This window comes from Grammomys surdaster, unplaced genomic scaffold (genome assembly GCF_004785775.1).
Source record: "Grammomys surdaster isolate TR1022 unplaced genomic scaffold, NIH_TR_1.0 332764, whole genome shotgun sequence".
NCBI classification, from domain to species: Eukaryota; Metazoa; Chordata; class Mammalia; order Rodentia; family Muridae; genus Grammomys; species Grammomys surdaster.
The window spans coordinates 37,775-51,791 of NW_021627972.1; the positions used below are offsets into that span (position 1 = coordinate 37,775).

A 14,017-nucleotide genomic window follows, 5' to 3' on the forward strand; every position below is an offset into this window, starting at 1 on the left:
TAGTAGTCTATATAGACATGCTACAGTTTGTTTGTTAACTGGGTGATAAACATTTACTAGTGTTTATGTCTCTTGGCTGTGCTCAATATTTGCATACAAAATTTTGTGTAAATATGTTTCCTTCCCCTTCAGTATATATGTAGGAGTGGAATTTGTATTTAACTTCAGAAACTGCCAGGGGCTGGAGCATTAGCTCACTGTGAGAGCACTTGCCTTGCATACATGTCACCTTAGATGTTTACCCCCAATACTGACAAAGGGAGGGAGACCATGTTATGTTACTTTGTACGATGCCTGAAAGTCCTTGGTTCTTCACGTCTTTCTCAGTACTTATTTTTGTCTTCATTGTATGGCAATCTAGTGAGTGCAAAATAGTATTTCATGTAGTTTTGATTTTGTTTTCCTAATGATTAATGTCTTTTATTTTTTAAAAATAATGGTACATGTGTGGTTGGGATGTAGCTCCTCGAACACTTACCCATTTCCTTAGGGTAAAAATATTCAGAATCTCTTCTGCTTGACTGCTGAGATACACAGTACATAATTCACTCTGCTGTACTCTGACATCCCACAACTTGGTATCTCAAATCTACCTACAACTTAGATAGAGCCTATTGATCAGCCCAGCTCTCAACTTCTGTAAGGTCAGCTTTAGTAGATTCCACATAGGAAATTATGAGTTACTTGTCCTTTTGTCCCTGGTTTATTTCACTTACAAAGTCTCTGTTTCTATACAGGTGTCACAGATTGTAAGATTTCATCCTCTGTTTTAGCACTTTAAAGTATGTCATTTCTTTCTGATTTTTTGACAGCTCTCTCTCTCTCTCTCTCTCTCTCTCTCTCTCTCTCTCTCTCTCTTCCCTTTCCCTCTCCCTTTCTCCCTCTCTCCCTCTTTCTCTTTCTCATTTAATGAGTACCCATTAAATACTCATTTAATGAGTATTTATTTTATTTGTTTGTTGTTTTCTTTGAGATAGGATTTCTCTGTTAATCCTGGAACTTGCTTTGTAGAGCAGGCTGGCCTCAAACTCAGAGATCTGCCTACCTTTGCATCTTGAGTGCTGTGATTAATGATATGTGCCACCATGCCCAGCCCAGTTTTTATTTTAAACCCATTTCATTTTTGTGAATACTTTTTTTCTAAGCTTTCTAACCTGTTCTGGTATAGATTGGAAAATTTCTTCCCATCTCTCGTGTTAGAATCTATGTTGTGTTATTGCTTTTCATTATTACTATTGGAAAAGAGTTTTTTTTTTTTTTGAACTTTGAATGATTATCACTCTCACATTTGACTAAATAGGATGTTGTAAATTGCCTGAATTTGGGGGAAGAGGAGTACTTTGTTTTGTTTTCTTTTGAGACAGGGTCTCTCTTTCTGTCCTGAAACTGTGTAAACCAAGCTGGCCTCTAACTCACAAAGATCTCCTGCCTCTGCTTTTCAATGTGATGTACCACCACACCTGGTTATGCTATCTTCTCTAGTTTTTCATAATTCTCTGAATTTGAAGGCGATGTACCTTCTGTATCTGCTTTCATTCATTTTGGTGACTCGGGTGGAGCCCTTTTCATCTAAAAATTTCTGTTCTCCAATTCTGTATAGTTTTCTTAAGTCTTCTCATTAGTCTCTAATTAGTCTCTCTATTCTTCCCTGTACATCCCTTTTGTTTGAATGTTGGTTCCTCTAAGCATGTCTTCTGATTCTTTTTATCATTTGCTTGTTTGTATGTTCTGGAAGATATCCTCAGATTTATCATTCAACTTCTGTTGAGGTTTAGTTTTGTTTGTTTTTTTGTTTCATTTTGTTTTTTAAGTTTTTATTGTGTTTGGATGTTTTGTCTGCATGTTTGTGCACCATAGGCGTGCAGTGCCCACCAAGGCCAGAAGAGGGTGTCAAATTCCTTGTAACTGGAATTGCAGACCATGTGAGCTACCATGTGGATGCGGGAAATTGAACTGGGGTCATCTGGAAGAGCTGCCAGTGTTCTTAAGTGCTGAGCCATTTCTACATTCCCATGTATTTGGGGTTTTTTTTGTTGTTGTTTTGTTTTTGGCTTAATATAGCTTGTGTATGATTTCTAACAATAGTTTTATTGCTTTTTTTTTTTTTTTGAGACTAGGTTTCACTTTATATCCCTGATTGGCATTAAACCTAAAGAGATCTTGTCTGTTTCTGCTCTCAAATGTGGGATTACAGGGATAAGCTACCACAGCTCACCCAGTTTGTTTGTGTATGTGTCAGTATCTGTGTGTAGTTTTGTTAGCTTTGACAGATGAGCACCACTGTAAACAACATACAGGAACTTCTTTGGCCACTTTGACTGTCACTCGATCTGTATTTTAAGGGATTGTCTATGTGTGCCCACAGGTTTGTGTATATACATGATTTACTGTGGGGCTGGTCAGAGTTCCCAAAGAAAAATCTTGTGAACTTCCCTGAAGTATATGAGCTTGACTGCAAGCCTTCATAAGTCACGTGGAAGAAAGAAGATAAAGGCATTTGAAATTTAATGTGTAAAAACTTGGGTTTACATTTTTCATAGAATAAAATTGTAGTCCTGGCACATATTTGTAACCCTGATAGTCAGGAGACCCAAGGAGGAGGATCAGGAATATGAAGCCAGTCTGGGCTACAAAGTAAAACCTTTTCTCAGAAAGGAAGCAAGCAAACAATAAAAACTACTTTGGCCTTTTACTGGGATTGGGGAAAGATTTTTATCAACCTGAGTGTCTTAAATGGGTATTCAGTCGGTGTATTTGGGGTGTTTTGGGGGGCAAGTTACCTTTATCCTGACTTCTTGATGTCCTTGATAGTGCCAGTTTCTAAACCTTTGGGCATTCTGCTTTTCATTTGCTGATTTAGAATTTTATTATGTATGTTACATTGAAATACAGAATTTCATGTGTGTTATATTGAAAAGACCTACCAAGTTAATTACCACTTTGGCTTTGCAGTTTCTAAATTGTTGCTCTTATCTCTTCTTCTTTGCCATAAATGATAACATTATGTCTTTAAACACCTCTTCATTTTTCTTATTGGATATTTTATTTACATTTCAGATGTGACCCCCTTTCTCCATTCCCCTCTACCTACCCAGGAACCTCCTATCCCATCCCACCTCCTCCTGCTTCTATGAGGATGTGCACCCACCCACCCTTCCACTCCCACCTCTCCACCCACGAATTCCCCCACACTGGGGCATCCAGCCTTCACTGGACCAAGGACTTTCTCTCCCACCTATGCCCAACAATGCCATCCTTCCCTACATATACATCTGGAGCCATGGGTCCCTCCCTATGTGCTCTCAGGCTTGGTAGTTTAGACCCTGGGAGCTCTGGTTGGTTGGTATTGTTGCTCTTCCCATAGGGCCGCAAACCCTTTTCAGCTCCTCCAGTCTTCTCTCTCACTCCTCCCTTGGGAACCCCTTGATCAGTTCAGTGGTTAGCTGTGAGCATCTGCTTCTGTATATTTCAGGCTCTGGCAGACCTCTAAGGAGACAGCTATTCCTCACATCCACATCAGCGTCTGTCTTTGGTGATTGCACAAGGATTGGATACCAGGTGGATTAGTCTCTGGACAGCCCCTCCTTCAGTTTCTGTCCCATGCTTTGTCTCCATATTTGCTCCCATGAGTATTTTGTTGCTCCTTCTAAGAAGGACCAAAGCACCCACACTTTGGTCTTCCTTCTTCATGAGCTTCATGTGGTCTGAGTTGGATCTTGGATATTGCGAGCTTTTGAGCTAATAATATCCAGTTATCAGTGCGTGCATACCATGTGTGTTCTTTTGTGATTGGGTTACCTTACTCAGGATGATATTTTCTAGTTCCATCCATTTGCCTAAGAATTTCTCGAATTTATTGTTTTTAATAGCTGAGTAATATTCCATTGTGTAAATATATCAACATTTTTCTGTATCTATTCCTCTGTTGAAGGACATCTGAGTTCTTTCCAGTTTCTGGCTATTATAAATAAAGCTTCTGTGAACATAGTGGAGCATATGTCCTTGTTATATGTTGGAGCATTTTCTGGGTATATGTCAGGAGTGGTATAGCTGGGTCCTCAGGTAATGCTATGTCCAATGTTCTGAGGAACCACCAGACTGATTTCCAGAGTGGTTATACCAGCTTGCAATCCCAACAATGGAGGAGTGTTCCTCTTTCTCCACATCCTAGTCAGCATCTGCTATCACCTGAGTTTTTGATCTTAGCCATTCTGACTGGTGTGAGGTGGAATCTCAGGGTTGTTTTGATTTGCATTTCCCTGATGACTAAGGATATCGAACACTTATTTAGGTGCTTCTCAGCCATTCGAGTTTCCTCAGTTGAGAATTCTTTGTTTATCTCTGTACCCCATTTTTAATAGGGTTATTTGGTTGTCTAGAGTCTAATTTCTTGAGTTCTTTGTATACATTGGATATTAGCCCTTTATCTGATGTAGTATTGGTAAAGATCTTTTCCCAATCTGTTAGTTGCTGTTTTGTCCTATTGACAGTGTCTTTTACCTTACAGAAACTTTGCAATTTTATGAGGTCCCATTTGTCAATTCTTGATCTTAGAGCATACACCATTGGTGTTCTGTTCAGGAACTTTTCTCCTGTGCCTAGGTATTCGAGGGTCTTCCCCACCTTCTCTTCTATTAGTTTCAGTGTATCTGGTTTTATGTGAAGGTCCTTTACCCACTTGGACTTGAGCTTTGTACAAGGAGATAAAAATGGATCGATTTGCATTCTTCTACATGCTGACCTAAACCACATGAAGACAGAACAAAGAAAGAAAACTTCAGACCAATTTCCCATATGAATATCGATGCAAAAATACTCAATAAAATCCTTGCAAACTGAATCCAAAACCACATCAAAACAACCATCCATCATGATCAAGTAGGCTTTATCCCAGGAATGAAGGGATGGTTCAATATTCAGAAATCTATCAATGTAATCCACTATATAAACAAACTCAGAAAAAAAACACATGATCATCCCACTAGATGCTGAGAAAGCATTTGACAAAATTCAATATCCCTTCATGGTAAAAGTCTTGGAAAGATCAGGAATTCAAGGCCCTTACCTAAACATAGTAAAAGCAATATACAGCAAGCCAGTAGCCAACATCAAACTAAATGGAGAGAAACTTGAAGCAGTTCCACTAAGATCAGGGACTAGACAAGGCTGCCCACTCTCTCCCTACCTATTCAATATAGTACTGGAAGTCCTAGCCAGAGCAATTAGACAGCAAAAGAAAGTCAAAAGGATACAAATAGGAAAGGAAGAAGTCAAAATTTCACTATTTGCAGATGATATGATAGTATACTTAAGTGACCCCAAAACTTCCACCAGAGAACTCCTAAACCTGATAAGCAACTTCAGCAAAGTGACTAGATATAAAATCAACTCAAACAAATCAGTAGCCTTCCTTTACTCGAAGGATAAACAGGCTGAGAAAGAAATGAGGGAAACGACACCCTTCACAATAGTCACAAATAATATAAAATACCTTGGTGTGAATCTAACCAAGCAGGTGAAAGATCTGTATGACAAAAACTTCAAGTCTCTGAAGAAAGAAATCGAAGAAGGTCTCAGAAGATGGAAAGATCTCCCAGGCTCATGGATTGGCAGGATTAATATAGTAAAAATGGCTATCTTGCCAAAAGCAATCTACAGATTCAATGCAGTCCCCTCTTCATAGAGATAGAAAAAGCAATTTGCAGATTCATTTGGAATAACAAAAAAAAAACAAAAAAAAACAGGATAGCAAGGCGGGGGTGGCGCATGCCTTTAATCCAGCACTTGGGAGGCAGAGACAGGAGGATTTCTGAGTTCGAGGCTAGCCTGGTCTACAGAGTGAGTTCCAGGACAGCCAGGACTACACAGAGAAACTCTGTCTTGAAAAACAAACAAACAAACAAACAAACAAACAAACAAACTCAGGATAGCGAAAACTATTCTCAACAATAAAAGAACTTCTGGGAGAATCTCCATCCCCAACCTCAAGCTGTACTACAGAGCAATAGTGATAAAAACTGCATGGTTTTGGTACAGAGACAGGCAGAAAGATCAATGGAATAGACTTGAAGACCCAGAAATGAACCTACACACCTATGGTCACTTGATCTTTGACAAAGGTGCTAAAACCATCCAGTGGAAAAAGGACAGCATTTTCAACAAATGGTGCTCGTTTTTTTATTTTAATGATGTTTCAGAAGGACAGAAGTAATTGGATATTTTTAGTTCATTGTCTTTTTTTGTTGGTGGTTTTTTTGTTTTTGTTTTTGTTTTTGTTTTTGAAACAGGGTTTCTCTGTGTAGTAATGGCTATCCTAGAACTTGATCTGTAGACCCTGAACTCAGACTTGATCTGCTGGCCTTGAACTCAGAAAGCCACCTGCCTCTGCCCCTCTGCCCCTCTGTCGCCGCCCCCCCCCCCCCACCTCTGCCTCTGCCTCCTGAGTGCAAGGATTAAAAGCATGCACTACCACTGCTTGGCTAGTCCGCTATCTTTTAACTGAAGGTATTCTTTCTTTCTTTCTCTTTTTAAAATAAGGCTTATATTGTGGAACCACTTTGATCTAGTGTCTGTGTTTTTTTTCTTGCCTTGTTTCTCACTCTACAGGAAAACAGCCTCCAGACTAAGCTTTAGCTCATGAGAAGTTGAAGAGCCTTTATTTCCTGGGAAATAAATAATATGTTGTGCTTTTTCTGTGTTTCGGGTTTTAAATATTTAAAAGAAGGCTTATATTTGGATTTCTAGAGTTTAGGAGGCAATGGCAAAGTTCGAACATTCAGTTTCAAGTCAGCATGTACGTGGTTGAGTCTCAGGAAAACAATAATCTGTATCTTACAGATTTGTTACACACACACATGAAGTGTATCTGGGCTTTTTTTTTATTGTTAAGCCTCATTTGCATGGCACAGAGCTATATATATATATACATATACATATAATGAAAGATTGGATTCTTTGGCCTTTTACATTTTGTATTATTTTTATTTTGTTTAGGCACTTAAGAGATTATGGCATTTGATACTCACCATGTTAAAAAACGGAACTTCTCTAATAGTATTGATCTTCCTAGAAAGAGGATCTCTAATTTCACCAGTAAGAACATGAAGGAGGTAAGTGCGATAGTTTAAACCATCAGATGTGTTTAATTTCATAGGTTAAGTAGAATTATTGAAACATACCTACTGTATTCCTGACATTCTAGGAAAATTTTGGCAAATACACTGTTTCTATAAACTGTGGTACAAATGTTGGAGTTGACAAGGAAGATGCACTGTGTTCATTGAAAAGTTGATTAACAATGAAATATTTTTTTAAACCACATTAAACTTGAGCTGACTTATTATAAGCACCCTTTAAGTTCAGTATATGACTGGTATTGTATAAAAAAAGAAAGATAATATGTTACTTTGCTAAACATACCAAAATACAATATTGTACCTATTGGTTGAAAACATGGTATTAAGACAAAGAAAACATTGACCCAAAAAATACTTACCGAGTTTTAAACTGTATTATTGACATCAGTCATAAAGTTTGTATAACTATTAAAAAACTGAATATGATACCACTGTTTACTTTGGTTTTCAGGTTAAGAGATCTCCAAAACAGTTGGCTGCTTACATAAGTAGGTAAGAGCTTCTTTAAAATTTGTGGGAAAATATTGAAGGTAGTTAGAGATGAAGGCATAAAACAAGTAAATACTCTTTTTATTATGATTATGGTTAACTTGTTATCAAGTAGTTCCTCTGTGCTAGGCTCTGCACTAGTGCATCAGCATTATCTATTCCTGAATAGATGCCATTATTCCTAAACAGTGACTAGAATACTAATAATCAGAGGAAATATGTGGTTTGCTCAGGATCAGATAGGCAGAAAGCTGTGAAAATGTTCAGTTACCAAGCTCTAAAAGCAGCTTTCTAAACCACGGGTATCCAAGGTGTGACCTGGGGTCCCTGGAGCCCAACAGGAGGTGTCTGAAGTCCTTGTTCACCTTGTCCATTTCTACTCTTTTACAAGTGTATGGTATGAACTGTTCAGAAATTGCATAGTATTAAATAACAACAGAGACAGAAATGAGAATGCAGCTTTCTTCTGTTAAACTGAGAATTAGAAATTGATAAAAATGTGAAACAGCTATTTCTGAAGTCTTTCTGTTTCAGAAAAAGGTGCTTCTTTTGGTAAAATATTCTATTATAGTATGTTTCTTAGCTTCCCAGTACCATGACTTTTTATTAGAGGGAAACAGTTTGGGGGCCACTGTGGTAGTGCATAGATTCCTAGCACTTGGGAAGCTGAGACAGCAGAATTGTGAATGCAAGCTTAGCCTGAGCAACAGGGTGAGAGACCCTGGTTCAGGAAAAACATTTCTTTTGGCTCATAGTTTCAGAACTTTAGTCTCTGACTTGTTGCCTTTGGGTGTGTGATGAGGCAGTCCATTGTGGTGAGAGAAAACTGCTTCTCTGTGATGGTAAGGAAGCAAAAAGTAAAAATAATAATAATTCCCAAAGCTTCTGGAAACTTGTACTCTATAAGATTTTGTTTGTTGTATTCTTCCATACACAAAATTAAATATGTTCCAGCTTAAAATAAATAAATTTAAAATATCCAAATGTGAATAATTTTTCACTTACTAGAAAATGAGTTAGTTGTTTAGAAAAAGCTTAGATGTCTGAAAAGTGTTCCTATTTTTCTGTTCCCATGGTTTTAAATATTTCATTTTAAAACATAGAAGCTATTATGTCCTTTTGTTTCCATTTTGTATAACTTGCCACATTTTATTCCCTTCCAGATAATTTATGACTTTTATTTTTCTCTTCAAATTAAGACTTGACTTTTTAAATTATTTTCTTCTAATTTTAGTGGATTACAATTGCAAAATGTAGCTGTTTAAATTTTCATTTAAAACATTCTCTTTGCTTTTTCTTTTCTTTCTTTTTTTTTTTCACTTAAATTCTTTTTACAGGACAGTTGGACAAGCAGTGAAAAGCCCAGATAAACTGCGCAAGGTGCTCTACCACAGAAAGTTAGTTCGTCATTCCTTCCCAAATCCTTGTTACAGACCTAAGCAGTCCCCTAAAAGTGGGGGCTGTGACATGGCAAATAAAGAAAATGAACTGGCTTGTGCAGGCCATCTACCTGAAAATTTACGCCACGACAGTCGGACATTTGTCATTAACACCAGTGATTCTGGGTCTTCACAGACAGAAAACCCATCATCAAAATATAGTGGTTTCTTTTCTGAGGTAAGTCAGTTTTAGCTTAACTTTATTCCTATTGTACTACTAGGTTGCTTTGTTTTGGTTTTGATTTCCTTTTTCCCCACCTTGTGTTACTCTATTAGCTGATAGCCACTCATTGAATACATATGTATTTGAATTGTGTTCACTGCCTAAGACAGTTGTACAAATGAACCCCCTGTCTCTAACAGTGTCTGAAATAGAATGAAATGTCTGATAGGCTGTTGTAAATACCCAAAGTGACAAGTTGGCAAGGAGAAATTTAAAGGAAGAGAGTAAAGAGATGTTTTACCTTAAAAAATAGATCACTGAAACCTGTTATCTAGTCAGTTTTGCTGGGTTCTTAGAACTGCCCAGTGGGGACCTGATTCAGCAAACCTGCTTCTACATCTTTTAAATGTTACTGTAAGATTAACCCTAAGGAAAGTAACTATACAAATGTATGTGTTTACACACATCAGTGTTTACAGGAACAGCTTTAGTAGAAAAACAAGAAATAATCTAAAAAAAAAAATGGTGATAATTAAAGACTAAAAATATGTTACTATTTTTTGTTAAATGAAATCCATATGTATTTTAGTATATGCACCTATTTGTCATTGTCTAAAGCATGATTTGGGAAGACACATTCCAGTTTAGTGACTGTAATTGCTTCTGGACAATGATATCAGATACTTTTTCCTAGTAGAGTATTCACTTTTTGTCTTAAATAGTTTTGAGCTAAAGTTTTCATAACAGGAATGCATTACTTTATTTAAAATTAGATGACACATTTGTTGTGATTGCAACAGGACCACCCTCTAGTCTGTACTTCCTCTCTCATGCTGTTCATTTGGTAATCACTAGCCTATGTGCTTACCTTTTCTCTGTGTCCACATCCATAAAATTCGGCTAGAAATAACTTAACTGTATAAACTACTGGGACTTTTGAAAAAACAATAGAAAGGAGGGAGGAAAGGAAAAGTACTAAATTTGTTCACATCATTCATTCACTGTATTCAACTGTAAATTACAGTATTCCTTTTTGAGGGCCAGTATAAGGAGTTACCTTTGCATAATTTAAGGCTGTGTCTACCAGACAGTTTTCATTATAAAAAGAAAAAAAAAGTCTGTGTCATGTTTCAGTGTGGTTTTTAACAAATTAGATGATTGCCTTTCAGGTTTCTCAGGACCATGAGACAATGGCCCAGGTTCTATTCAGCAGGAATTTGAGATTGAATGTAGCTTTGACTTTCTGGAGAAAGAGAAGTATAAGTGAACTTGTAGCTTATTTAGTGAGGTGAGTGTGACGTTTTGTTTCTGTATAACATGAGTAATTTTTAATGAGTTTTGAAAAGTGACTTTTAAGAAAGTTTTTATTGGATAAAATTTAAACATTGTATTTAGCATCCATAGAGACACTATAGTTTAAATTACATTCATCACCAATTTAAGTGTAATAAAGATACAGAAAATAAAGCTGTTACTTTTTCTGGTTAGGATTCTTTTCTTATCTGTAAAACTAAATGTGGGAAACCTTCCATTTGAAAAAAAAAAAATTCCCTTTGGGAATTTTAAGCATTGCCCTCCTCATCGTATGTAAGTCTCTGAAATACTGCGGTACTGATGCCGACTCCGTGCCTCATTGAGTTCCTTCTGTAAAGACGTGTGGTTCAGCCTTTCCCATGTCCTCTTCTATTCCTCTGTAGCACTTACCGTCAGCATCCTGCTCTATGTATCTCTCTTTGATCCACTGCTGGCTCCTACACCCACTCAGGCACTCGACAGCAATCCCTGTCTCTGTTTCCCCTTTATATCTGACTTGACTATGATAAATACTGAAGTTGTTAAATACCAAATGCCTCGAAAGGAGAATGGAGATTGTAGTATGAATGTAACTAAGGACACTCTAAGCAATGGTGTCTGTCTTGTACTCGCAGGATAGAAGACCTTGGAGTTGTGGTAGATTGCCTTCCTGTTCTAACCAATAGGTAAAAACAGTAATTTTCTTTTTCCAGAAAAAAAATAAGCTTTAAAGAAAAACAATTTTTAATCAGTTCATATTTTATAACTTAGAATTTCTTTAGTTTACAGGAAGAAAAGCAATATATCTCACTTGGCTGCTGTGTAGACTTACTTCCTCTAGTAAAGTCTTTACTTCAAAGCAGATTTGAAGAGTAAGTGCTAATTTAAATTTTAGATTCCTTTTTCTCTCTCAACTGTTTTGATTTTTGTGTTTTGTGACTACATGGTAGGAGACTGGGAGATACATAATGCCTGTTTGTTTTTTTGTTTTTTAATTAAAACATCTTACCTACACTTTATTTATTGTGACAGTGTGGTGAGAGAACAGCCTCTAGAAGTTGGTTCTCCTTCCGCCAAGTGAATTTCAGATTTACTCAGTTGTCAGCTTTGGGGTCAGATTCATTTACTCACTGAGCCATTTTCTCCAGCCCTGTCTCTGTTCCCAAGGAGTTTATATATGATTAGGACAGGAATATAAACACTAAAGAAAAATTACAAGAGGATCTAAGAACAGCTATGTAATTTCTATGGCTTTGTGAAGTAGATCATGAAAGTAGTAAAATATATTTTTCTTAAGAGGAGTAATTGGTGTATATCTGTGGGAACTTTTGGGAGATATCCTTATTGTTAAAGGCTTATATGAGAACACTTAAATTTTGTCACAATATTTTATTTCAGATATGTAATTGTTGGCTTAAACTGGCTTCAAGCAGTAATAAAAAGGTGGTGGTCGGAACTCTCATCTAAATCAGAAATTATAAGTGATGGGTAAGTATAGCTTTAAAGATAATTTGTGCTGAAATTTCTATGGACAAGTATCTTAATTAAACAAAGTAGTGGGTTTATTCTGTGATCATCGTATAATTTTATTTTCTTCATTGTCAGAGAAATATTGAACTGAGGTACTTTTTATTTATGAAAAACCATGCAGAGTCCCATAACTCCTTGTATCTCTGCTGCCAGTACCTTACCTTTTATGTTTGTTTTGTTTTGTGACACTCTCACTGTGTGTCTTCAGCCCCAACATTCTCAGTGCTGATATAAGACAGCATAGCTATCTCAGCCCTTCCCTCACAAGGGGTAACAACACAGCAGTGCCGTAACCTTCACGTACACTGGTAAGGTAGAAGAAAGGAGCTGCCCTTGGTGCAGTAATGAATAGAACTATCCTGACAGGTCTCTGAAAATGGTTATAATCAACATGATTTGATTATTGCCTTAGCTTGAATATATGTGAGGATTCTCCTAAATGAACTGAACTCAAGCCAGGTATAGTGGAACATGCCTATAATCCCAGCACTAGGAAGGCCAAAGCAGGAAGAACGCAAGCTTGAGGCTATCCTAGGCTATATAGCAAAACTTTGTAGTTTTGTTTTGTTTTGTTTTGTTTTTGAGACAGGGTTTCTCTGTGTAGCCCTAGCTGTCCTGGAACTCACTGTGTAGACTAGGCTGGCCTCGAACCCAGAAATCCGCCTGCCTCTGCCTCCCAAGTGCTGGGATTAAAGGCGTGCGCCATCACCACCGGGCAGTTTTTTTTTTTTTTAAGGAACAAAGAAATAAAAAAGCCAGACAGTGTTGAAAACAACACAGTCTCTCCCCCCTAACTCCCTCTTAAATTCCATAATCTTCGTAGACTCAACAGAATTTTCTACCTCATACCCAAGAAAGCTGTCCACTTGCTACAGAAGCCTACTTGCTGTCTCATCTTCGTTGACAACCAAATACTCATGAATTTCTGTCTGGCATGGCATATAGTATTTTAAGAAGTTGCTTGATTTTAGTATATGGTTTTTTTCTACTGCTAGAAATAAGTGAAAAGCAAGTCTGTATCTTATTATTTGCTTTCTTGTTTTTTTTTTTTTTTTTTTTCAGAAATATTAAGATTTTAAAGCAACAGTTGAATGGATTATGGGAACAAGAAAATCATCTTACTTTGGTTCCAGGATATACTGGTAATATAGCTAAGGTAATCTATATTTATAATTTAAGAGTTATATGTGAATTTAATATTGATTTGTATTGATATGCTTATCTCTTACAGGAAAAAGGCACATTACTAGTTGGGATTTTAATATTTAAACTCCTAGCGGACATTGATAGTTATAATTGCAGAAAGAATTGGTGGTAAGAAGTATTTCCACCTGCTGCTGTGCGTTTACTGTCATGAGTAGTTACTTGCCATAAAATAAAAACATCGTATGATTTAAGGAAATGTTTATGTTACTGGCTCATGAAATTTTCTTGGATACCTATGTAAAAAGAAACAAAAGAGACTGAGCATTAGATATATCACTGTATATTTCCCAGCCTCTTACTCCATCCCCTTTTCTCCCTCCCTACCTTACCTCTTTGTCTTTTGTTTGTGCTCAGACAGTTTTACTATGTAGCCCTGGCTAGCCTAGAACTTGCTATGTAGGCTAGGCTGGCCTCAGACTCACAGAAATCTACCTGCCTTTGCCTCCCAAGTGCTGGGATTAAAAGTATATGTCATCATGCCTGGCAAGAATTCTTTTTTTATTCACCACTTTTACTCTGATTATTGACACAGTGAGTTTTTCTTTAATGTTTTGTGTTATAGTCACAATTTTTACAAATTCATCTCCTCTAATATTCTTCAGAATCTTTAATTTAGATTAAAGTCTTATAAATAGCTCTATTTTTCTGAAGTTGTTTGTTGCTTATGGTTTTAAAGTATACATAGCACATTACTGTGAAGACTTTAGGAGAGCTGAAAAGCATTGTTTGCCAAAATTTTTGATTTTTTTTTTTTTAATGTT

The 14,017-nt window shown here is 36.8% G+C and overlaps 1 protein-coding gene across 2 annotated transcripts in view; it reads left to right on the plus strand.

The window, feature by feature from the left end:
* The window catches only part of LOC114616627 (KATNB1-like protein 1), a 37,651-nt gene extending 24,027 nt beyond the window's left edge, over positions 1 to 13,624 (plus strand). Inside the window, exons 2-9 of one of the 2 annotated variants that reach the window (XM_028762053.1) lie at positions 6,994 to 7,109; positions 7,588 to 7,628; positions 8,963 to 9,242; positions 10,397 to 10,515; positions 11,156 to 11,206; positions 11,303 to 11,392; positions 11,919 to 12,008; positions 13,113 to 13,624. In XM_028762053.1, coding sequence (XP_028617886.1) covers positions 7,008 to 7,109; positions 7,588 to 7,628; positions 8,963 to 9,242; positions 10,397 to 10,515; positions 11,156 to 11,206; positions 11,303 to 11,392; positions 11,919 to 12,008; positions 13,113 to 13,263 — 924 coding nt within the window. In that variant the 5' untranslated portion in view covers positions 6,994 to 7,007 and the 3' untranslated portion in view covers positions 13,264 to 13,624. The remainder of the gene's footprint in view (positions 1 to 6,993; positions 7,110 to 7,587; positions 7,629 to 8,962; positions 9,243 to 10,396; positions 10,516 to 11,155; positions 11,207 to 11,302; positions 11,393 to 11,918; positions 12,009 to 13,112) is intronic. The other variant, XM_028762054.1, reaches the window with a different exon arrangement.
* The last annotated feature ends 393 nt before the right edge of the window (positions 13,625 to 14,017 follow it).